This window comes from Monodelphis domestica, chromosome 1 (genome assembly GCF_027887165.1).
Source record: "Monodelphis domestica isolate mMonDom1 chromosome 1, mMonDom1.pri, whole genome shotgun sequence".
Lineage (NCBI taxonomy): Eukaryota > Metazoa > Chordata > Mammalia > Didelphimorphia > Didelphidae > Monodelphis > Monodelphis domestica.
Window position 1 is genome coordinate 603,883,368 of NC_077227.1, and position 19,659 is coordinate 603,903,026.

At 38.4% G+C, this 19,659-nt stretch overlaps 1 protein-coding gene across 1 annotated transcript in view; it reads left to right on the forward strand.

Moving 5' to 3' along the window:
* Positions 1-228: 228 nt before the first annotated feature.
* TTL (tubulin tyrosine ligase) overlaps positions 229-19,659 on the forward strand; it is a 49,235-nt gene continuing 29,804 nt past the window's right edge. The window contains exons 1-2 of the mRNA XM_001373839.4: positions 229-1,013; positions 16,716-16,794. Coding sequence (XP_001373876.1) covers positions 857-1,013; positions 16,716-16,794 — 236 coding nt within the window. The 5' untranslated portion in view covers positions 229-856. The remainder of the gene's footprint in view (positions 1,014-16,715; positions 16,795-19,659) is intronic.

Below are 19,659 nucleotides of genomic sequence, written 5' to 3' on the forward strand. Positions count from 1 at the left end.
AGCTGCCACTACTCAAATTCAGGAAGGCAGACCCACGCAGATCCTCTTGGGGACCTCTACCCTAGCCCTGTGAAGCTATATTGGTGGGGTTCTGCAGAAGAATATGTGGTGGGACAGAAGAAGTGAAGAGGCTTAACAGTAGGAAAATTAGGGAGAGCGGGGGAGAAAAGTGGAAGAAGACTGGCGACGGCCGCTTAGCTCCTCCTCCTTGACCCGTGAGCTCAGCACCGAATCACAGGGGAAGGAGGAGGAGCCGGTATGAAAGCGGAGGAGCAGCTGCAAAGGCTTTAGCGTTAGCCTGGGCTGGGGCTGAGGCTGGCCTGAGAAAGAGCCGGAGAAGTGGCTAGCGCCTCCGGCGCCCAGGAGCCAGGCTGCCTGTGAGCTAAAGGCTGGCGGGGGACTACAGACGCCCCAAGAGCTCATGGAAGGCAAGGCTGCCGAGCAGAACTCAGGGCTAGGTGGGCTGCGGGCGCAGGGGGTCCCTACCAGGTAGGCGGTGCCGCCACTGAAGGGTGGGGAGGGATTGCCAAGAGGTTGGGCTCAGAGCACGCCGCTGCTGCCCGGGAGAATCCCCACATTGCCCGGAGGAAGGGGAGGAAGACGGCGGCTGGTGGGAGCCTCGAGGCGGGAAGCTTAAGGGTCAGCGCTAGGGAGTGCGGACCCCGTCGGACCGTGGCAAGGGTCGCCGATGCCCGGGCGCCTGGCTGCTGGGGCGGTATCCGATGCAGAGCCGGGAAGGCGGCCCCTCCATTAGCTTGCAAGTCGCATCTTTCGCTGTCGCCCGCCAGGGCCAGACTTGTCCTTGCAGCTGCCGCCGCCACTGAGCCCTGGGCCGGGGCAGCCCTCCCCTGACATCATGTACACCTTCGTGGTACGCGATGAGAACAGCAGCGTCTATGCCGAGGTCTCCAAGCTGCTCCTTTCGACTGGACAATGGAAACGGCTGAAGAGAGACAACCCCAGATTTAACTTGATGCTAGGAGAGAGGAACAGGCTGCCCTTTGGAAGACTGGGTGAGCGACTTCCCACTCCTCCTGGTGCCCACCCACCCCCAACCCCCACTGCTTTTATAATGCACGTTCTCTTCCCATCCTGAGGAAATAAAAGCGATATATCTCTTCCCGCAGATCGCTCCCTTAGAGTCCTTTAGGTTTAATCCCTCACCCCTTCACCCAAACCAGACTTAGAGTGGTTTTTGAGTTGATGATTTTTTCCTCCTCCATCCTGAACAATGGGCCGACTTATAAATTTACGTTTGGGGAAACCCTGCATAGTGGGGTAGCAGAGGACCTGATTGAGCTGCCAAAGGGGAAGTATTGGCACAACCTAGGGTCCCAGACAACGGTAACCTTGCTTGGGTGTTGCCTACTGCAACAAGGGAGGGACTCAGATCTGGTATTTACCAGTTAAAAATCCCGAAACAGGGGCTTTTACCCTGTATCCAAGGCAATAAATTATGTCTCTAGGCTTTATTCCTCAAAAACAGAAAGTTTTCTTGAGTTTAAAAGAAAAAAAAAATCCGTTCTAATGGATCCTTCAGATCTGGCAGCAAAACTGGGCAGTCATTCTGCAGCACTGACAAACTACCTTTGAACTTGGACCTGGTATTTCATTCTTCAGCTCTTTGAAATATTCTGCCCAATGATTCCCTTTTCTTTACTTCTGAGGAAAGTGGACTATCTAGGATTGCCTCTTCAAGGCTGAAAAATCTAACATTAGAAGGCTTAGTTAAATCCCAATAAGATATGAAAGTAACAGCTGGACTCAAAAAACTGAGACCAATGTACCAATCTAGTCAAAAGAATGTACAGTTGGGTAGGGTATCAGATTTAATTTTTTTCTTTTTTACATATCTATTTACCAAACTATTCAATGAAAGCAGTTCTTTATATAAAGTTAAGTTAGATCTGACTCCAAAATGCATCAAGACCTAAAGTCATTACTGTAGGCTTAGTACTTAATCTTTTCCTTTTATTGTTCTCTGAACACTTTGAACAAAGTAGTCATATAACTTGTATAACATATGCTCCTTCCTTTCAAGTGCTTTACCTGAGTCAGTTTAATCCAGAGGGTCATCTTTACTGCCTATTTGGGCTTGAACTATAATCAATTATTATAATTTTTTTCAATTGTATTAGTACGTCTGTTAATGATTTTGGTATTTTATATGTTTATATTCTGTGACTACAATTCAGTTCTCTTGATGTTCATAGTTTCTTGTAGTATTAAACAGCAGGTCACTCCCATGTGAGTGAAAGGTAATTTTAAGGATGATAATAGCTCATGATTTAGGATCAGATTGCAAAGCATTCTTTGTATATTCCTTAAGTATAAATGTTACAAATCTTTTATGAAGAATGAAATTGTATCATTATTCTTTGAAAGGAGAATGGAGTCTTCAAAGTACAAGTCATATCTTTTTTTTTCTTTTTGCAACTAATACAAGGAAACCTTCAAACCTTTTTAGAATTTGGAAATCTAGGTGAGAAAAGAATTTAGGAATAGACATTTAATTTTGCATTCTGGGATATTCAAAATTAGCCCAAGTTCCAAAGAACTGAGTTATTACTCTTATTGCAAAACTTCTCCCTCTGATTTGGCTCATTGTCACCTTCTCTCTGGTAGGCAAATGGGAATGAATTAGCTTTTGAATGGGCCAAGATGACTTTGTTAGCCTGATGACCAACATTTTGCTCCTAGAGAAAATTTAGATTGTACTAGGTGGTTACTAACAGAATTTGGGAAAGTAGAATAATCATGTGTTTAACACCTGAGGAGAATGACAGATCTAAGCCAGATGTCACTTAAGACTGAGTGGGAAGGATGTTGTTCTTAGCTTATGTCTGTTCTTTATTATCAGTATTCCTGTGAAAAGAGGAAGGAGGCAAGTATTTCTCTCATATAGAAACATATCCACATTCTTTGCTTAGATCTACTCCAGTCTGTTTTGTGATTTCTCTTGAACAATAAAAAAGCATGGAGCCGCAAAGATGCATTTTCAGTTTAGAAATCTAGCTGACCTATGTTACAACAATGGTCATGCCTAAAGCAAAAGAAAAATCCTTTTATCAAATCCTTCAGCCTCAGATACCTTTGGCAGGGGATGGAAAAGATGGGGCAAGGCATCTGATTAATCTCCCAGTATCTTGGAAGATCATGGCAAAAAATTACCCAGAACAAGTTGAAGGGAAGGAAGGAAGGAAGGAAAGAAGAATGTATTAGGCTTCTATTGTATGCAAAGTGCTGGGGATACAAATAAAAAAGTAAGATGATCTCTTCTCTAGGAGCTCACATTCTAATTGGGGAGAGAAAGCACAGAAGGTTTCAGCTGCAAGTCAGATAGAAATGTCCCAGAGTCCTTAGAGTACAGGGCAAAAGCGGAGGTTAATGACTCTTTTTTAATGTCATTTCCACTGATAAAATCATATCATATTTACAGATTTAATAGCAAGTGATTAGACCAGAAAATTTTTAATGAATTGATGCTGAGACATTTTCCTATTACCTATCCCAGTATATGGCAACAAGCCATGGAGAGTTAATTTGTATAGAACTTTGACATTTCCATATCTTCTCAGATGATTTTCAAGTCAAAATGTACTTGATACTCATAGGACTCCAACATTTTTTATTTAATTTTGTTTACAGTGCTATTGAAGTTGTAGAGGCAGCATGACCATAGTGCTGGACTTGGAATTAGTGAAAACCAGGTTCAAATCCAACCACAGACAACTAGTAGCTATGTGATGCTGGGCAAATCACTTAACTTCCATGTACTTAAGGTAACAACACACTAAGTCATGAATTGTGTGGCAATTCCTTCTGCTAATAAAATATAAATAAAATAATATAATATAAAAATAAAATCAATCTTTCACTTATTTTCTTGGTACTCTAGTCTAGTGAAACTAATACTTCTGTCTTCTTAATAAATTTAAGTCCAGCAGAAGTATGACAGATGGACTGGAGGAGGGGAGAAGAGTGGAGGCAGGAAGATCTGTTAAGAGGCTATTGAAGTAATTCATGTGGGTAGAAATGAGACCCTATCCAGGATGGTAGCGGTGGGAGTAAAGAGAAGGCTATGGCAGCATACTGTAGTGGACAGACTTGGATTGAGTCAGCGCATCTTATTTCAAATCCATTCTCTGCCACCAACTACTTATATGACTTTGGGGAAGTCACTTAATATTTCTGGGCCTCAGTTTGTTCATCTTTAAAATGAAGGGGTTGGAATAAGTGACTTCTAAAGTCCCAGGTAGTTCTAAATCTATGATCTTATAATTTCCTACAAATATCATAATCCTTTGAGGGAACATTTTAGGCACCAACAGAGTTAATACTGAGAGCCATAAAGAAGGTTGCTTTTCTTAATAGAAACTGAGAAGTCATCAGGGCAGTTTTAAGAGACCCATTTTAAGTCAATACAACCTGGAGGAAGTGATTCTAAAGCTGGGGTAGTTAACAAGTAGGTTTTAATTCAGGTGCTTTAAACAGTGTATCATGACATAAATCTGTACTTGGACTAGAATAAACTGAGGGGTTTGCCTCCTAAAAGTTAGAGCTTCTTCTAGTCAGCTCTTTCAGTATCCCCAGGGGGGGCTGGATGGCCTCATGTCTGCAAAAGTAAACAGGATGCAATTAGATAAGAGGCTGATGGGAAACAAGGGAAAACTTTACATCAAATTAGAAAAATTACTGTTTTGGGGACTAGCTTCACTTTTTAATGATTATTAAATATCCATTGGGCCCATAGCACTTGATAGAAGCTGCATGGACTAGTGGATAGCAACCAATTTGGAGCCAGAGGATCAAGACTGAGGGGTCCTGGCAGTGCTATTTATTTCACTCCAATCCAGTACTCTTTGGATTAAGCATCAGTGTATGCAAGGCACCTTTCTAGGTCCTAAGAGTACAAAGCCAGATGAAAAGCAGCCCCTATCCTCAAGAAGCTTAAAGTCTACTGGGGAATATTAACCATCTGACCTTAGGAACAAAGCCTCTGATTCTTATGGGATTGATAGCTGTTGCCTCACCTCCTTAGAGAGTTATATGGGTCAAATGAAATAAACTGTGAAATACTTTGTAAATGTTGAGCATACTGCACATGTATGTAATTGCTATTCTGGGGGGAAGAGCATGATTGTGAATTTTGGAGGGGGAAAAAAGGCTTTTTTTTTCTCTTGGACTTATCACTCTAAAAGAGGAAAATAAAATATGCATTTAATCCAACAAGGAGATATTGATATGATTCCAGTAGGATGTGTTGCCCAAATGCTTATTTTGAAACAAAAATTGATGTTTCAATTATTGAAACTGAAATCAATAATTATTTCACAAAATTTGAAATTTCTGAGTCAGAAAGAATCTTAGCAGCTATCTGGTTCAACTTATACCTGAAAAAGAGTCCTCCTTCCAATGTTGTGGTGGACCATATAGGTGGTCAACCAGCCTTTGCTTGAAGATTTCCAGTGAGAGGGAATCCACTTCCTGAGATAGCCCATAGCTTTGACTGTTAAGAAATTTTTCTGCATGTCATGCCTAAATTTTCCATTTTTCAAATTCTCCCTATTACTCTTGATTCTGATTCTTTTTTTTTTAAGCCCCTACCTTCTGTCTTAGAATCAATACTAAGTATCAGTTCCAATAAGAGTGGTATTAAGGTCTAGGCAATTGGAATAAAGTGACTTCCTGAGAGACACACAGCTAGGAAGTGCCTGAGGCCAAATTTGAACTCAGAACCTCCCAGTTCCAGACTTGGCTCTATCCACTGAGCCACCTACATGCCCCTGATTTCTCTTTCATATGACAGCATTTCAGATACTTAAAGTCAGCAATTATGTGCCCCCTTCCTTAGACATCTCTTCCCTAAAAGTGCTTACTAGTCCCTCCTTAATTAAGAAATTTAACTAATATTTTTCCCCCTTGTGAAGAAGCTCAAGGATATTCTTATAATCCTTCATTAGACAAATTGGATTTATGCCTTAGAGTGCCAACCAAATTTCTTTGAGTGTATACTCATAGAACAATGATGAAAATAAAAAGAAGAATGCAGTGTGTGCAAAGCAAAACAGATAAAATACAGTCTCTGTCCTCAAGGAACTTAGAGTCGGCTAGGCAGTACTACCTGGGGGACAGTACTACTAACCTTGGGGGAAATAGCTTTTGCTATTTAACTAAATAGCAAATTATTGAAATTGAAGGACTGAGAACAGCATGGCATAGAACAATAAAAAGAAAATTTGATAACTTAAACAACAGAAAATATTGACATCAGAATATCACATACTATAAACATGAGTTCTGAAGTTCACCCAAAACAATGAGGTGGAAGAGAATGTTAATAAAGAAGACTTGGGAAAGGTGAGTTTATATAGCAATCAGAGAGAAATAGAAACAATGATAAGATTGTGGTTAATAGGATAAGTATAACTCATTAATAATAGAAATTCAGTGAACAAAGATCTTACCAGTGATACCTGTAAAGCCTTTCAACTTTTGAACCTAGTTTCTTCATTGCAAAATGAGGGAGTTAAGTTAGAAAAACTTTAATGTCCCTACCATCTCTAAAGCTATGATCCAGTAATCCCATTGGATTATTGGTATTGGGGTTTTTTTTTCTTTTCTATGGAGGCTTCCAATATTATTTTAAATGAGAAATTTCCCATTTATATGGTACTTTTAGACTTTCAAAGCATTCTATACACTTCTTTATTTGATCTTTACAGTAGCAATTGGAAACAGGTGCTGCTTTTATTTTTCTTTTACAAACTGAGGCTCAGAGTCTGACTTTTTCAAGATCATAGTTACGGTCAGAGGCAGGTTTTAATTCAAGGCCTTTTAAATCCAAGTCCATCACCTAAGCCACTATGCCAAAGATAAGTTGTTTTATATAAGAATGTTCATTTAAATTCCAAATCAAGACATTATCAATGATGTATTAGCCTGACTATTGTCTACATTGGTTTCTGCTTTCCTTTGCCTTTTCAGTTTGTCTAGAAATTTAATCTTAAATAATATGGATATTTTCCTAGGTTTATTTTTCTTTTCTTTTAAATTACACACAAGGAAGGCAGTGCCAACTTTGTTACTGTTTTCAGATGGAATTAAGAAAGTGAGAAGAGGAAAGTAAGCTTTGTTTGGATTCTGGTTCATTCTTTCTGTCTTGTAAAACAATGGTATATAACTCAGTTAGAAAGGGATAGGGTGAAGGCTGAATATTGACTTAGAACACCACAAGTTACTTTGTATTTTATTTTTTATTTATCTTGTTAACATTTTAATCTCTTTTAGGCTACACTTGAGAATGGGCCCAAATTTGACACCTCTGCTGTAAAGGGAAAGAGAGGAAAGGGAGGAAGAGACTACAAATCTCTATAGTACTTTCTATGTGCTAGGCACTTATGCCAAGTGTTTGTTTTTTTTTTACAAATATTCCGACATTTGATCTTCACAACAACCCTATGAGGTAGATGTGATTCTTATCTCCACTTACAGTTGAAGAAACTGAAGCAAACAAAAGTTAAGTGAAAACTTAAACAAAACTTAAAAAAAAAAAGTTAAATGACTTGTCCAAGAATCTAAGTCTAAATTCGAACTCAAGTCTTCCTGACTGCAGGCTCAGCACTCTATCCACTATACCACCTTGCTGCCTCTAAAGCCCTGAAAGAGAGATTGTTTCCACTACACAATTTTCTTGCTGCTTGTTAGCAAAATCAAAAGATTTTTTTTTTATTTTTAAATATTTTCCCATGGTTACATGATTCATTTTCTCTTTCTCCCCTCTTCCCTCTCCCCTACCAGAGCCAACAAGCAATTCCACTGGGTTATACATGTTATCACTTGATACCTATTTCCATATTATTCATTCTTGTAACAGAGCAATCCAAAAGATATTTTCAAATGTCATCATGTGGGAGAGTCTGTGGAATTCCTCTGACCTTGAAGATTATTCTGATTGGGGCTAGTATTGGGACTAGTTGTCTTCATTCATTGGATTTTAGATTTAGAACCAGAAGGTACCAAAGAAGTCATCCAATCTAACCCTCTCCTTTTAAAAAAGAAGAACCTGACCCTTCAAGGGGATATGACTTACCCAAGATCCAAAAGGTAGTAAGCATCAGAGCTTGGACTTGAACTTCTAAGCCTTCCCCAGGACTGAAGCAAATGAGAATTTACAGAGAGGAGAAGGCGAAACTAATCACTTTTTGAAAAGTCATGACTATGCCAGTAACATGAACAAAATAATTATTCCTGTAACCCAGCCCTGGATTAAGGACAAGCAAGAAGCCTTTTGGTGGTAGAACATATTGGTTAATAAGCTCTTCTGCTTAATGTAGCACGTGTGCAATTTAGCAATTAACAGCCTTAAAGGGCTTCACCATGTGTTCTGCCTTGCAAATCACATTGCTCCTTTGGCTCGTGGAAAATAATCTGACTGTTCATCTGACAGGTGTCCAATGTACCAGATCCCTTTGGCCAGCTAGAGAACCAACTGCAGAATTCCTGGGCTTAAAGCAGACTACAGCCATCCAGGAAGGGGGTCAGGGTTAAAAAGTCCCATTCATTTTCTACCTTCGAATTGGTTCGTCTAGCAAGCATTCAAATAACAGTTGTTAGAGTTTAGAAAAGTAGGGAGATGTAGAGAAATGTGAAATAAACAGGTCTGTAATGTATATTCAGCCAATAGATTAGTTGTTTTCCTCAGCAAATGTATGAATGGTAGCTTGGTGATAGAGTGATTATTCATCTTGTCTGCATATCACTGTGTCATAATTAAGTGCATATGTACTCAATACTCTCAAAATCAATTTCCTTCCTTATCTAATTGTCATTGTACTGGAAAGAGCACTGATGCAGGAGTGTGACCTAGGGTTCTCCAGCCCCACCTCTGCTATTAAATCACTTTGTGACTTACAAGTCACTTCGTATCCATTCCTCAGTGCTCTCATTTTTAAAATGAGAGGTTTGGAATAAAGGACCCCTAAAGTCTCTTCTAGCGCTAATATTTGAATGAAATAGAGCTCTGTAATCCTTCTGTGTATTCAAATTTCTATATAATGCCCATGTTGTCAGTCAATCAACAAATATTTATATTAAGTGCCTACTTTAAGCCAGGCACTATGCTAGGTGCTAGGGATACAAATATAAAGTCCTTTTCATTTTACAACAAGAAAGAGATATTATATATTGCTATATATGTGAGTAACCTATTTTGATTCTCAACATAATTTCCAAGAAATAGAGTCATCATTGGGTTTCAAAATCCTTTTAAAGTGATGGTTCTTCTTTCCATTTAGGGATTTGCCTTCAATATTTTACCTTCTCTGTCCTTCCCCTTCCACCAATCTTTCCCTGTTCTTTTTGGCAAATATAATGGGTACCCAGTTCTTGTTCTTTACTTGAAGAGTAAAAATCCAAGAGTATAAATAAACATTCAGCATCCTATATAATATTTTATATTCCTTTTTTCTTTGCTGTAACATTAGCATCATCCTTGATGCCTCACTCTTGTTCCACAGATCCAGTCCTTTTCCACATCTTGTTCTTTCTACATCAACATCTATTGTATATGTCAGCTTCTCTCCATTTACTCAGTCCCTCCATCCCAGCTCAGATCCTCATTTTCTCTCACCTACACTGTTACAGTAGCATCTACTTTTATCTCTGTGCCTCAACTGATCCATCCTCTGCTAATTCGCTTGAGTGACTTTCTTAAATGCAAGTCTGACTTGAATCAAGAACACATGTGAAACCCAGTGGAATCACGCGTCGGCTATGGGGGCAGGGGGAGGAAAAGAAAAGAAAATGATCTTTGTCTCCAGTGAATAATGTTTTGAAATGACCAAATAAAATATTGTTTAAAAAAGAAAGAAAGAAAGAAAGAGAATACTGGGGGGGAAAATGCAAGTCTGACTGTCAAGAGTTGTTCCCTTATGCCTTTAGAATAAAACATAAATTTTTCTAGTATGGCATTCTTAGCCCTTCATGACTGCCCTCATCCCACCTCTCCAATTTCTTACATGTTACTTCCTTCCCAGCATTCTACATTCCATTCAAACTGATCTTCTTGCTATTCTTCATACAGTCCTCTGACTTCCCTTTCTGTTTGCAACATGCAACAGAAAATTTCATTTTCTCCTCAATTCTACCTCTTAGAATTTCTGGCTTCCAGCACTGTCTTCTACATGAAACTTTTCTTGATTCCTGACCCTAGCTATTAATGCCTTTGCCCCAAAATCTTGTATGTATTTTGTGGATACATACATATGTAGTGTGCACATACACTTGTCTCCCTGCATTCATTGATGAGTTCATCAATGACAGAAAGTAGTTTTACAATTGTTTTTATATACATAGCACCTAGCACTTAGTAGGTACTTAATAAATGGTTGACTGAGCTTAATTTTGTTATTGGAATGAACTGGAAGAAATTACTCCATCCCTATATCTGTTTTCCTTCCTCTGCATTTTAATGATCCTTTATCTTAATAGCTTCAGGTTTCATACATGCCCAATCCTCTTGCTGACCATGATAATGATAATGTTATGTAATCTTCCTGGCCTTTCTAGTTCAAGATGCTGACTGATGTTTTGAGTAAGTGCTTTGCAACTTTAGTGAAGTAGAAGCAGCCCTGAATTTTTCCATTACTATCTGTGTGTAATCTTATGCAAGTCATTTCACATTTAAGGAGAGGGAGCTCATTTTCCTCCTGTATAAAATATGAGGCTTGTTGCAAGTGATCTTTTTTCCCCCCTAAAACCCTTACCTTCTGTCTTAGTATTATTTTGAAGACAAAAGTGCAGTAAGGACTAGGTAGTCCTCTGACTAAGTGACTAGCCCAGGATCACATAGCTAAGAAGTATCTGATAGATGTTCTTTCAAGTTCCCTTCTAACCTCAAATCCTATCATGGTCATTTTGTTCTTAGAGCTTGATTTTTTCTTTTATAGGATCATAGATTTTTATCATTAAACCTTACAGGCTAGAAAAGAGTCCATAAGATTGTTTGATATTTTGAAAACTATTTCAATAGAATTAGTCTTGTTATCCTATGAATCTTTTATTTTAAGCATGAAAAGCATTTTTCTGAAAAGAGGGTCCCTAGACCTCACTAGGATACCATATACCATCTTCATCTAAATTCATGTATGCCACCAAACAAATTAAGAATTCCTGTTACAGATCTAGTTCTATTCCCTCATCTTACAGAAGAAGAAATTGAGACCTAGGGGAGCAAAAATAATTTGTCAAGTGACTTGATTGTATATACATGTGTATGCTTTGTCACTTTTGAGGTGTAGCCCCTGAAGATATAAGTTATCATTATTCTAATCCCATCCTTTATGTCTTTCAAAGACATTGCCTTACCTTGTCATACTCTTTATCAGTATTATTCAATATCTACTGGGTACACCTCTGAAGTAGGCCCTAGACATAGTACTAGAAGAAAACCATTTTTCCTTGTAGAAGGTAGCCTACAGCTCACTCTTCTCATTCATTAGTGTTCTGCTACTTGAAGAAAATTTTCCAGTTGAAGCAAAATACTAATAGGTCAGAGCAACATGAAATTATCCTGCTTTTTAAAAACTTTATAGTAAGGAGAATATTTTGATATTGAGAAACTGCGGAGGGGGCAAAAGTTTAACAACCTAAAATGGTGATGCCACAGAAATGGATATTTCTGACTTTCAGAAATTTGTAAAAACCAGAAGATAGTTTTTTGTTTTTTGTTTTTTACTTGTTTCATTTAAAAAGTCATCTTTTTTCAATTACTTCAATTGTGTCTGACTCTTCATGACCCCATTTGGACTTTTCTTGGCAAAGATACTAGAGTAGTTTGCCATTTCCTTCACCTGCTCATTTTATAGATGAAAAAACTGAATCAAACAGGGTTCAGTGACTTGCCCAACATCATTACACAACTAGGAAGTGTCTAAAGCTGTATGTGAACTCAGGTCTTCCTGGCTCCAGGCCCAGTGTTCTATACACTGTGCCACTTAGCTGCCCCAGAAGACTTAAGATAATAGGAAATTGCTCCTTCAGAAAAATGCATGCAAAGGAATTGCCTTCCTGGAGGAAAGAAAGTGAGGAAATCAATTTATAGATTTAGATTGGATTAAAAACTTTTTAAAAGTTTGGTATGGCAGCTCAGAAAGTTAATAGAATCTTAGACTGCATTAAGAGAAGAGAAAACGTCCAAGAGTAAGGAGGTACTCTTAACTGTTGTTCTCTGCCTTGGTTAGGTCACATCCAGAGAATTATGTTCTGCTATGGGCAGCACATTTTAGGAAAAGTATTGATAAACTGTGGATAGTCAAGAAGTCCACTTGATAGAACCTCTAATCCATATTATATGAAGCTAGGTTGAAGGAACCAGATGATGTGGGGGAATTACCCTGGAGAAAAGACGTTGGGAAAGAGACTTTATCGATCTTCAAGTATTAGAAGGTTTACCATATAGAAAAGGAATTAGACTTATTTACCTTCTAGAGAAAGGCAGAATTAAAAGCATTGGGTGTGGAATAGTTAGGTAGCAGTAAATGGAGAGCCAGGTCTGGATTTGGGAGGCCCTGAGTTCAAATGTGACTTCAGACATTTCCTAGCTGTATAGCCCTGGGCAAGTCAACTTTAACCCCATTTACTTCACCCTTATTTCTCTTCTGCCTTGGAATTGAGTCTAACACAGAAGGTAAGGGTTTTAAGGGGGGGGGGGGAATACCGGGTGGAAGCTACGAGTCAAATAGGCTTAATGTCAGGAAAAAAAAACTTTCTGATGATGATGATGATTATTATTATTAGCATTTATTCAAAACTAGAATAAACCACCTTGGTTACTTCCTAGCCAGAGTTATTTTAGTATAGCCTGAGTATTCTTTTTCAGAATCTATGAATTAGACGTCCCAACTCAAAAATTCATCTTTTCTGTGAATCTTGTTTCTTGCTCATTTCTGCTATGTAATCCTTTTCCTTTCTCCTTCCCTTTTCTTATATTCTCTTTCCCTTATATAATTGGTTTTAAGTGAAACATAAAAAGTGAGAAAATTTGTTGGAGGTAAAATTTTAGGGGTCAGCTCAGCAAAACCTTAAACCTGGAAGAAGGGCACTTGAGGCAGGTAGATAGGCAGGACAAATATTGATGACTCTTGGTCTATTAGCTGATTTAAATAGCATTCCTTTTTTAGGACATAAATGGCACCTTTCTTTCCCCACCTTATGAATGTTGTTCAGCTAATACTTGGGAGTTGAAATACTTGAGAGTTGAATGTGGTTGTGTGTACCATGGAAAGAGGACTGAAGATAAAATCAGAGGTTGTTGTTCTTGTGTTTCCATCATTTCAATTGTGTCTGATTCTTCATGATCCCATTTGAAGGTATCTTGTCAAAGATTCAGGACTAGTTGGCCATATACTTCTCCAGCTCATTTTACAGATGAAGTACTGAGGCAAACAAAATGAATTGCCCAGGGTCAAACAACTAGTAAGTGTCTGAGGCCAGATTTGAACACAAGAAAAATGAGTCTTCCTAAATCCAGGGCCAGCACTCTATCATATTTAGATCCTTGGGAGCCAGTAATTTCCTGTTTAAAAAGTGACCTAGTTGTCTCCCCCTCCTGCTAAACTTCCATCTGTGACAGGGCTGAAAAATATTTTTGAGTTCAAATTTCATCTCTACTACTTACTTATACCTATGCTGCCTTGATTTAGTGACATCATTTTTCAAGGCCTTAATTAGTTCTTTATCTGTAAAATGGGGGTGGGTAGAGGGAAAAGGGGCTGGAGTAGCAGGTCCAAATCATTGACTCTCTGAACTCCAGTTTGCTAAATACAATGCTATCTACTACACAACACTACCTTCTTTTTGCATCAGGACTTTTTGCACATAGTGGAGTATATAACTGAAAAAAAAAATACCTAATGGGGTTAAGGGAGGAGATAAGCATTGATCTGTTAAGATGCCTTTCAGGGGGGGCAGCTGGGTAGCTCAGTGGATTGAGAGCCAGGCCTAGAGATGGGAGGTCCTAGGTTCAAATCTGGCCTCAGACACTTCCCAGCTGTGTGACCCTGGGCAAGTCACTTGACCCCCATTGCCTAACCCTTACCATTCTTCTGCCTTGGAGCTGATACATAGTATTGACTTCAAGACAGAAGGTAAGGGTTTAAAAAAAAAAAAAGATGCCTTTCAGGTAATTTCTGATTAACGGAAAGTTCTCTGAATAGGGAACCCTCTCCTGGGATAAGATAGCAGTTATTGACACTTGATTGTATACCCTCTATACTTCTCCAGAAAATCACTCTATTTGCCACCTCCACCTCTCTTATCTTCAGTCTCTCTGTATATAATGGCTTATTTCTTGCTGGCCTATAAATATACCCCTATTTCAGAGAGAGAGAGAGAAAAAGAGAGAGAGACAGAGACAGAGACAGAGAGACAGAGAGAGAGAGAGAGACAGAGAGACAGAGAGAGAGAGAGAGAGAGAGAGAGAGAGAGAGAGAGAGAGAGAGAGAGGAAGGAAGGAAGGAAGGAATAAGTGTTACCCAAAACTGTATCCTGAGCCCCTTCTCTTTTCCCTCTATGCCAAAAGCTCTTAACCTTTTTTTGTGTCATGAACCATTTTGGTTTTCTCGTAAAGTATATGGACTCCTCAGAAGAATGTTTTTAAATGCATAAATTTTTTTAAATGTAAAATTTTAAAGGAAACGAATTACAGTCATCCATCATGATATTGTGGATTACTTACCATGGTTTCACTGTATCACGGATTTTTTAAAAATACATATCTAATTCTGTATTGTGGAATTACACTCATCATGGCACACTATTGGCTGATGGAATGAAAGGTGACCAACCACAGTGCTGTGTTCTGTATCCTGGGCACTGATTGTCTCAGTGACTATAAGTTAATAAGAATGTGGAAAAGGTTTATAGGAGAGTGGGGTTTATAAAGTCTTAAAATATATATAAATAAAAAATAAATATAACATCACTACTTCACATATTTTCAGTTGTCACTGGGGTTTGAGGAATGTAAACTCCCATGATAGGTGAGGGATCACTATATGTTGAAATAAAGTCATTTAATTTTTTTTAAGTTCATAGAACCTAATTTTAAAACCCTTTCTCTATATTATCTTATTTTGATATTCTTTTCAACTCCCCTGAATTAAATTATCATCTTTATGAAGGTAATTCTCACAATGACCTGACTACTGAGTTACAGGCATATATCTTTACCTGCTCTTTGGATATCTCAAACTGGATGTCCAACAGAGAACTCCTTCTTGTTCCCGAAAAACTCTTCTCCGTCCTGAACATCCCTGATATTGTCAATCCTCCCAGGTACCCAAAGGTGTCATCCTCTACACTTACTCTAAACTCACTTATCCAATTCATTACCAAATCTTATTCTTCCTATCTTCAGGGTTCCTTGAATATGTCCCTTTTACTTTATTCATATAGCCACAACATAACTTGGGCCTTAATCCTGAGCAATTGATTTTTTAAAAAACCTTTGCCTTCTGGCTTGGTATCAATTCTAAAACAGAAGAGCAACAAGGGCTAGGCAATAAGAGTTAAGCAACTTGCCCAGGGTCACCCAGCTAGGAGATATTTAGGTCAGATTTGTACTCAGGACCTCACATCTTTCTACTGTGCTACCTAACTACCCCAACAATTAACTTCTTTTAAAAAATTTTTTTTAAACTCTACCTTTTGTCTTAGAATCAGCAAATACTGTATATTGGCTGCAAGGCAGAGGAGCAGTAAGAGCTAGGCAATGGGAATTAAGTAACTTACCCAGATCACACAGCTAGGGAGTAGCTGAGGTCAGATTTGAACTCACAACCTCTCTTTTCCAGGCCTGGATCTATCCACAGAGCCACCTAATTTCCCCCACCAATTGGCTTCTTATTGTCTCTCTGCCTTAATAAATTCTCTATGTGCCAGTCTGCCATCACTCAGCCATCAAAGCTGATTTTTCCAAAGCATAAATCTATATCTCTCTCCTCTCCCTCCCTCCTTCCCTTACTTCCTTCCTCTTTCTCTGTCTCTCCCTCTCTCTCTTTCTCTCTTTCTCTGTCTCTTTCTGTCTCCCCTCATCTCTTTTTCTCTGTTTCAGGCTGTCTCTCATTCTCTTTTTCTCTGTGTCTCTCATTTGCAGTTCCTCAAACATGATACTCTTCCATCTCTCCTATCTCCTTGCCAGGAATGCTCTTCCCTTCACCTCCTGGTTTCCCAGACTTCCCATAGAGACTCAGTTCAAATCCTGCCTATTCCAGGAGGCCTTTCCTAATCACCTTGCTCCTCCCTTCTTTCTCTCCCCCTTTTTCCACTCAGCCTCTAATAACCTTCCCCTTTCAAATTACTTTAATCTATTTGGTATATCTCTTACACGTTCCTATTATTTACAAGTTGTCTCCCTCACTACAATGTAGGCTGAGGGGAGGGACTGCTTGGTTGTTTTTTTTTTTTAAGATTTTTGAAGCCATTAACCAGCTCTATTCCTGGCTCATAGTAAGTGCTTAATCCATAAGAATTGGCTCGTTCTCAAGTAGGCAAAGCATAAACTGGTCATAGCATCATATTCACCTTTTTTCAGTGTAATATTGTTTGATAATGATGATACAGTTATTTCTCTTGTATCCTTTTGCCCAACCCATTTTCCTCATCTTACTGAACCATGAAAATTTAATGCCTTAACTGCTTGTTTTCCTTTTTAGGTCATGAACCTGGGCTTATACAGTTGGTAAATTATTACAGAGGGGCTGACAAACTTTGTCGCAAAGCTTCTTTGGTTAAGTAAGTATATGTTAAAACTTGTTTGGTTTTTAAGTGTGCACTTTTTCATATTGAAAAAAATTTTAAGTAGAAAAAAAAATTTGCTTTATGCTTATTTGATAACACATTAGAACTTTGTTATAACAGGTAGATAGTTCAGTGGGTAGAGTGCTGGGCCAGGAGTCTGGAAGAAATGAGTTCAAATCCAACCATTGACACTAGTGGTGTGATTGGTTGAGTCACTTAACCTGTTATAAAATGGAGATGATAATAATAGCACTTACCTTGCAGGATTGTTCTGAAGATCTGAAGATCAACCAAGATAATAATTGTAAAGCACTTAGTGTAGTGCCTGGCACATAGTAAACACTTTGTTTATTCATTTTTCAGTTGTGTCTGACTCTTTGTAACACCTTTTGGGGATTTCTTGGCAAAGATACTGGAATAGTTTGTCATTTCTTTCTCCAGCTCATTTTACATATAAGGAAACTGAGGCAAATAAGGTTAAAGGTCAGGGTCACTCAGGAAGTATCAGAGGTCAAATTTGAACTCAGGAAGAAGAGCCTTCCCCACTTCTAGGCTGACACTCTATCCACTGCTCCACCTAGCTGTCCATAGTAAGCACTACATAAATGTTAGTTATTATTATTATTGCTACTATTATATTAGTTTTGTAAAAAGCAGAATTCAAATTAAGAAAAGCCTGTTTCAGTGAACCTATACAAAGAAAAGGTAGTTTCCTAGTCACTCAAGGAATCTCTCTATAAGGCAATCATACAGATATAGAGATAACCCTTTCCTCACAGACCTGGAGAACAGGTTTTAGTGAAAATCCCTAATTGTATTTTTGCATCTCTTTAAATCTGTATCAGAATTCTCATTCACTTTTCTTCTTAACTGGTCCATATCTCTTGGTTCTGCTTCTTTTTTCCCCTTAGCATCATTTCATAAAAGTCTTTCCAGATTCTTTGTATTCTTCATACTTGTCAGCTTTAATGACTCCATTAGATAAATATTCTGTATTTTAATTATTCCCATACTATTGGACATTTAGGTTGCTTCCATTTTTTATAATTACTATAATGCTGCTAAAAAATAATCTTTGAACAAGGCCATCTTTTTGTTCTCAACAAGTTTCAGAATAAATTGCTAGCAATACAATTATTGCATCAAGTGTCATAATTATATATATATAACTAATATTGCATACTGCCAATTGTTCAGCAAAAAGATTATATCAGTTTATATTTCCACTATCAACAGATTATAGAAGCAACTAAGTAGCACAGTTAGAATCAGGAAGGCCTGAATATAAATCTGGCCTCAGACACTTATAAGCATTGTGGTCCTGAACAAGTCATTTCATTTCTGCCTGCCTCTGTTCCTCATCTCTAAAATGGGGATGGTAATAGAACTTACTTGTCAGGTTGTTGGGATGATCAAACAAGATGACATTTGTAAAGAGCTTTGAAAACCTTAAAGCATTATATAAATGCTATATGCCCATTTTTATACAACCTGGTGGCTACTTTCTTTATCACCCTTCCCGAAATATTCCTTATCTGGCTTTCTTGATTATGTCTACTGGGTTGTCTTGCCTAGAGTATTTTTACTCCTTTTTGGCTCTAATTTCAAACTTTTTTTTGATTCATCTTCTCAGCTACCTGTTGATGTTTTGGGGCTGGTCTTCTGCTGTGGTCCTCTTTTCATTTACATTTGAATAGTTTCCTGAGGCAGTTAGATGGTGCTGTGGACACTGTATTTAGCCTGGAGTCAGGAAAACTCATTTTCCTGAGTTCAAATTTGGCCTCAGAAAACTTACTAGCTCTGGGAACCTGAGCAAATCACTTAATCCTCTTTGACTCAGTTATCTCATCTGTAAAATGAGCTGGAGAAAGAAATGGCAAACTACTACATTATCTTTGCTGAGAAAACCCCAAATAAGATCATGAAGAGTCAGACACAACTGAAACAACCAAACATATATGTGTGTGTGTGTGTGTGTGTGTGTGTGTGTGTGTGTGTATTCTTTAACTGTATTTTAGATTTAAATGTAGCACCCTCTATGTAGTGGGTGACCTCCCCCACTAATTTGAATTTAAATTTTGGATTCCCTGGAGGAACAACTACCCCCAAGGTACTCTGAGATCACACTCCTCTAAAAGCATAGCTCAAGAGCACCCATTGGTTCATTTACCTTTAATAGCTAGAACACAATTAGCTTAAAGCAAAGGCATTTACTGAGATGGTATCCTGAAAGAATTCGCTATGAAGCTTTCCCTTTTCCCAAAAGACAAAAAGAGATTTCTTCTCTCAGACTAGGTTCTTCCTCCATCACTGCCTCTTTTCTTGACTACAAGTGCCCACATTCCTCAAAGCTGTCTTCTGCCTCTCTTCCTTCTCTTCTGAGAACTGTCTGGCTTGTCCCAGCCAATGGCTAGCTTGCTTCCCTCTGATTCCATCAAGCTCATTTGAAACACTTCTTCCTACCTCATGGAGGGGCAACAAAGTATGAGCCCTTCTTTATACTTCATTTAATAGCTTGTTGTCTGGGCTAAATGCCCCTTATATTCTATAACTTCAACTGGTCTGAGGTAACATCAGTTCAGGTATCCCAGAAATCAATAGTCTCTGCCTCCCCTCACCAAACTACAGAAAGAAAGGTCTATAGATCTCCTAACCCTCCCCTCCCTCCTATATGGGGCAAAGAGGAATGATTGTGGGGGGGAATTCAGATGGGACTGAAAATTGATAACTTTACTAAGTATCTTCTTTGATATCTAAGATTAGCTCTGAGTCATCAGTCTGTTTTGCAGTGTTCACTCAAATATAATGAGTTGATAAATCTTTGTTGATTAGATGTCTGAATATATCATGAATCCATCA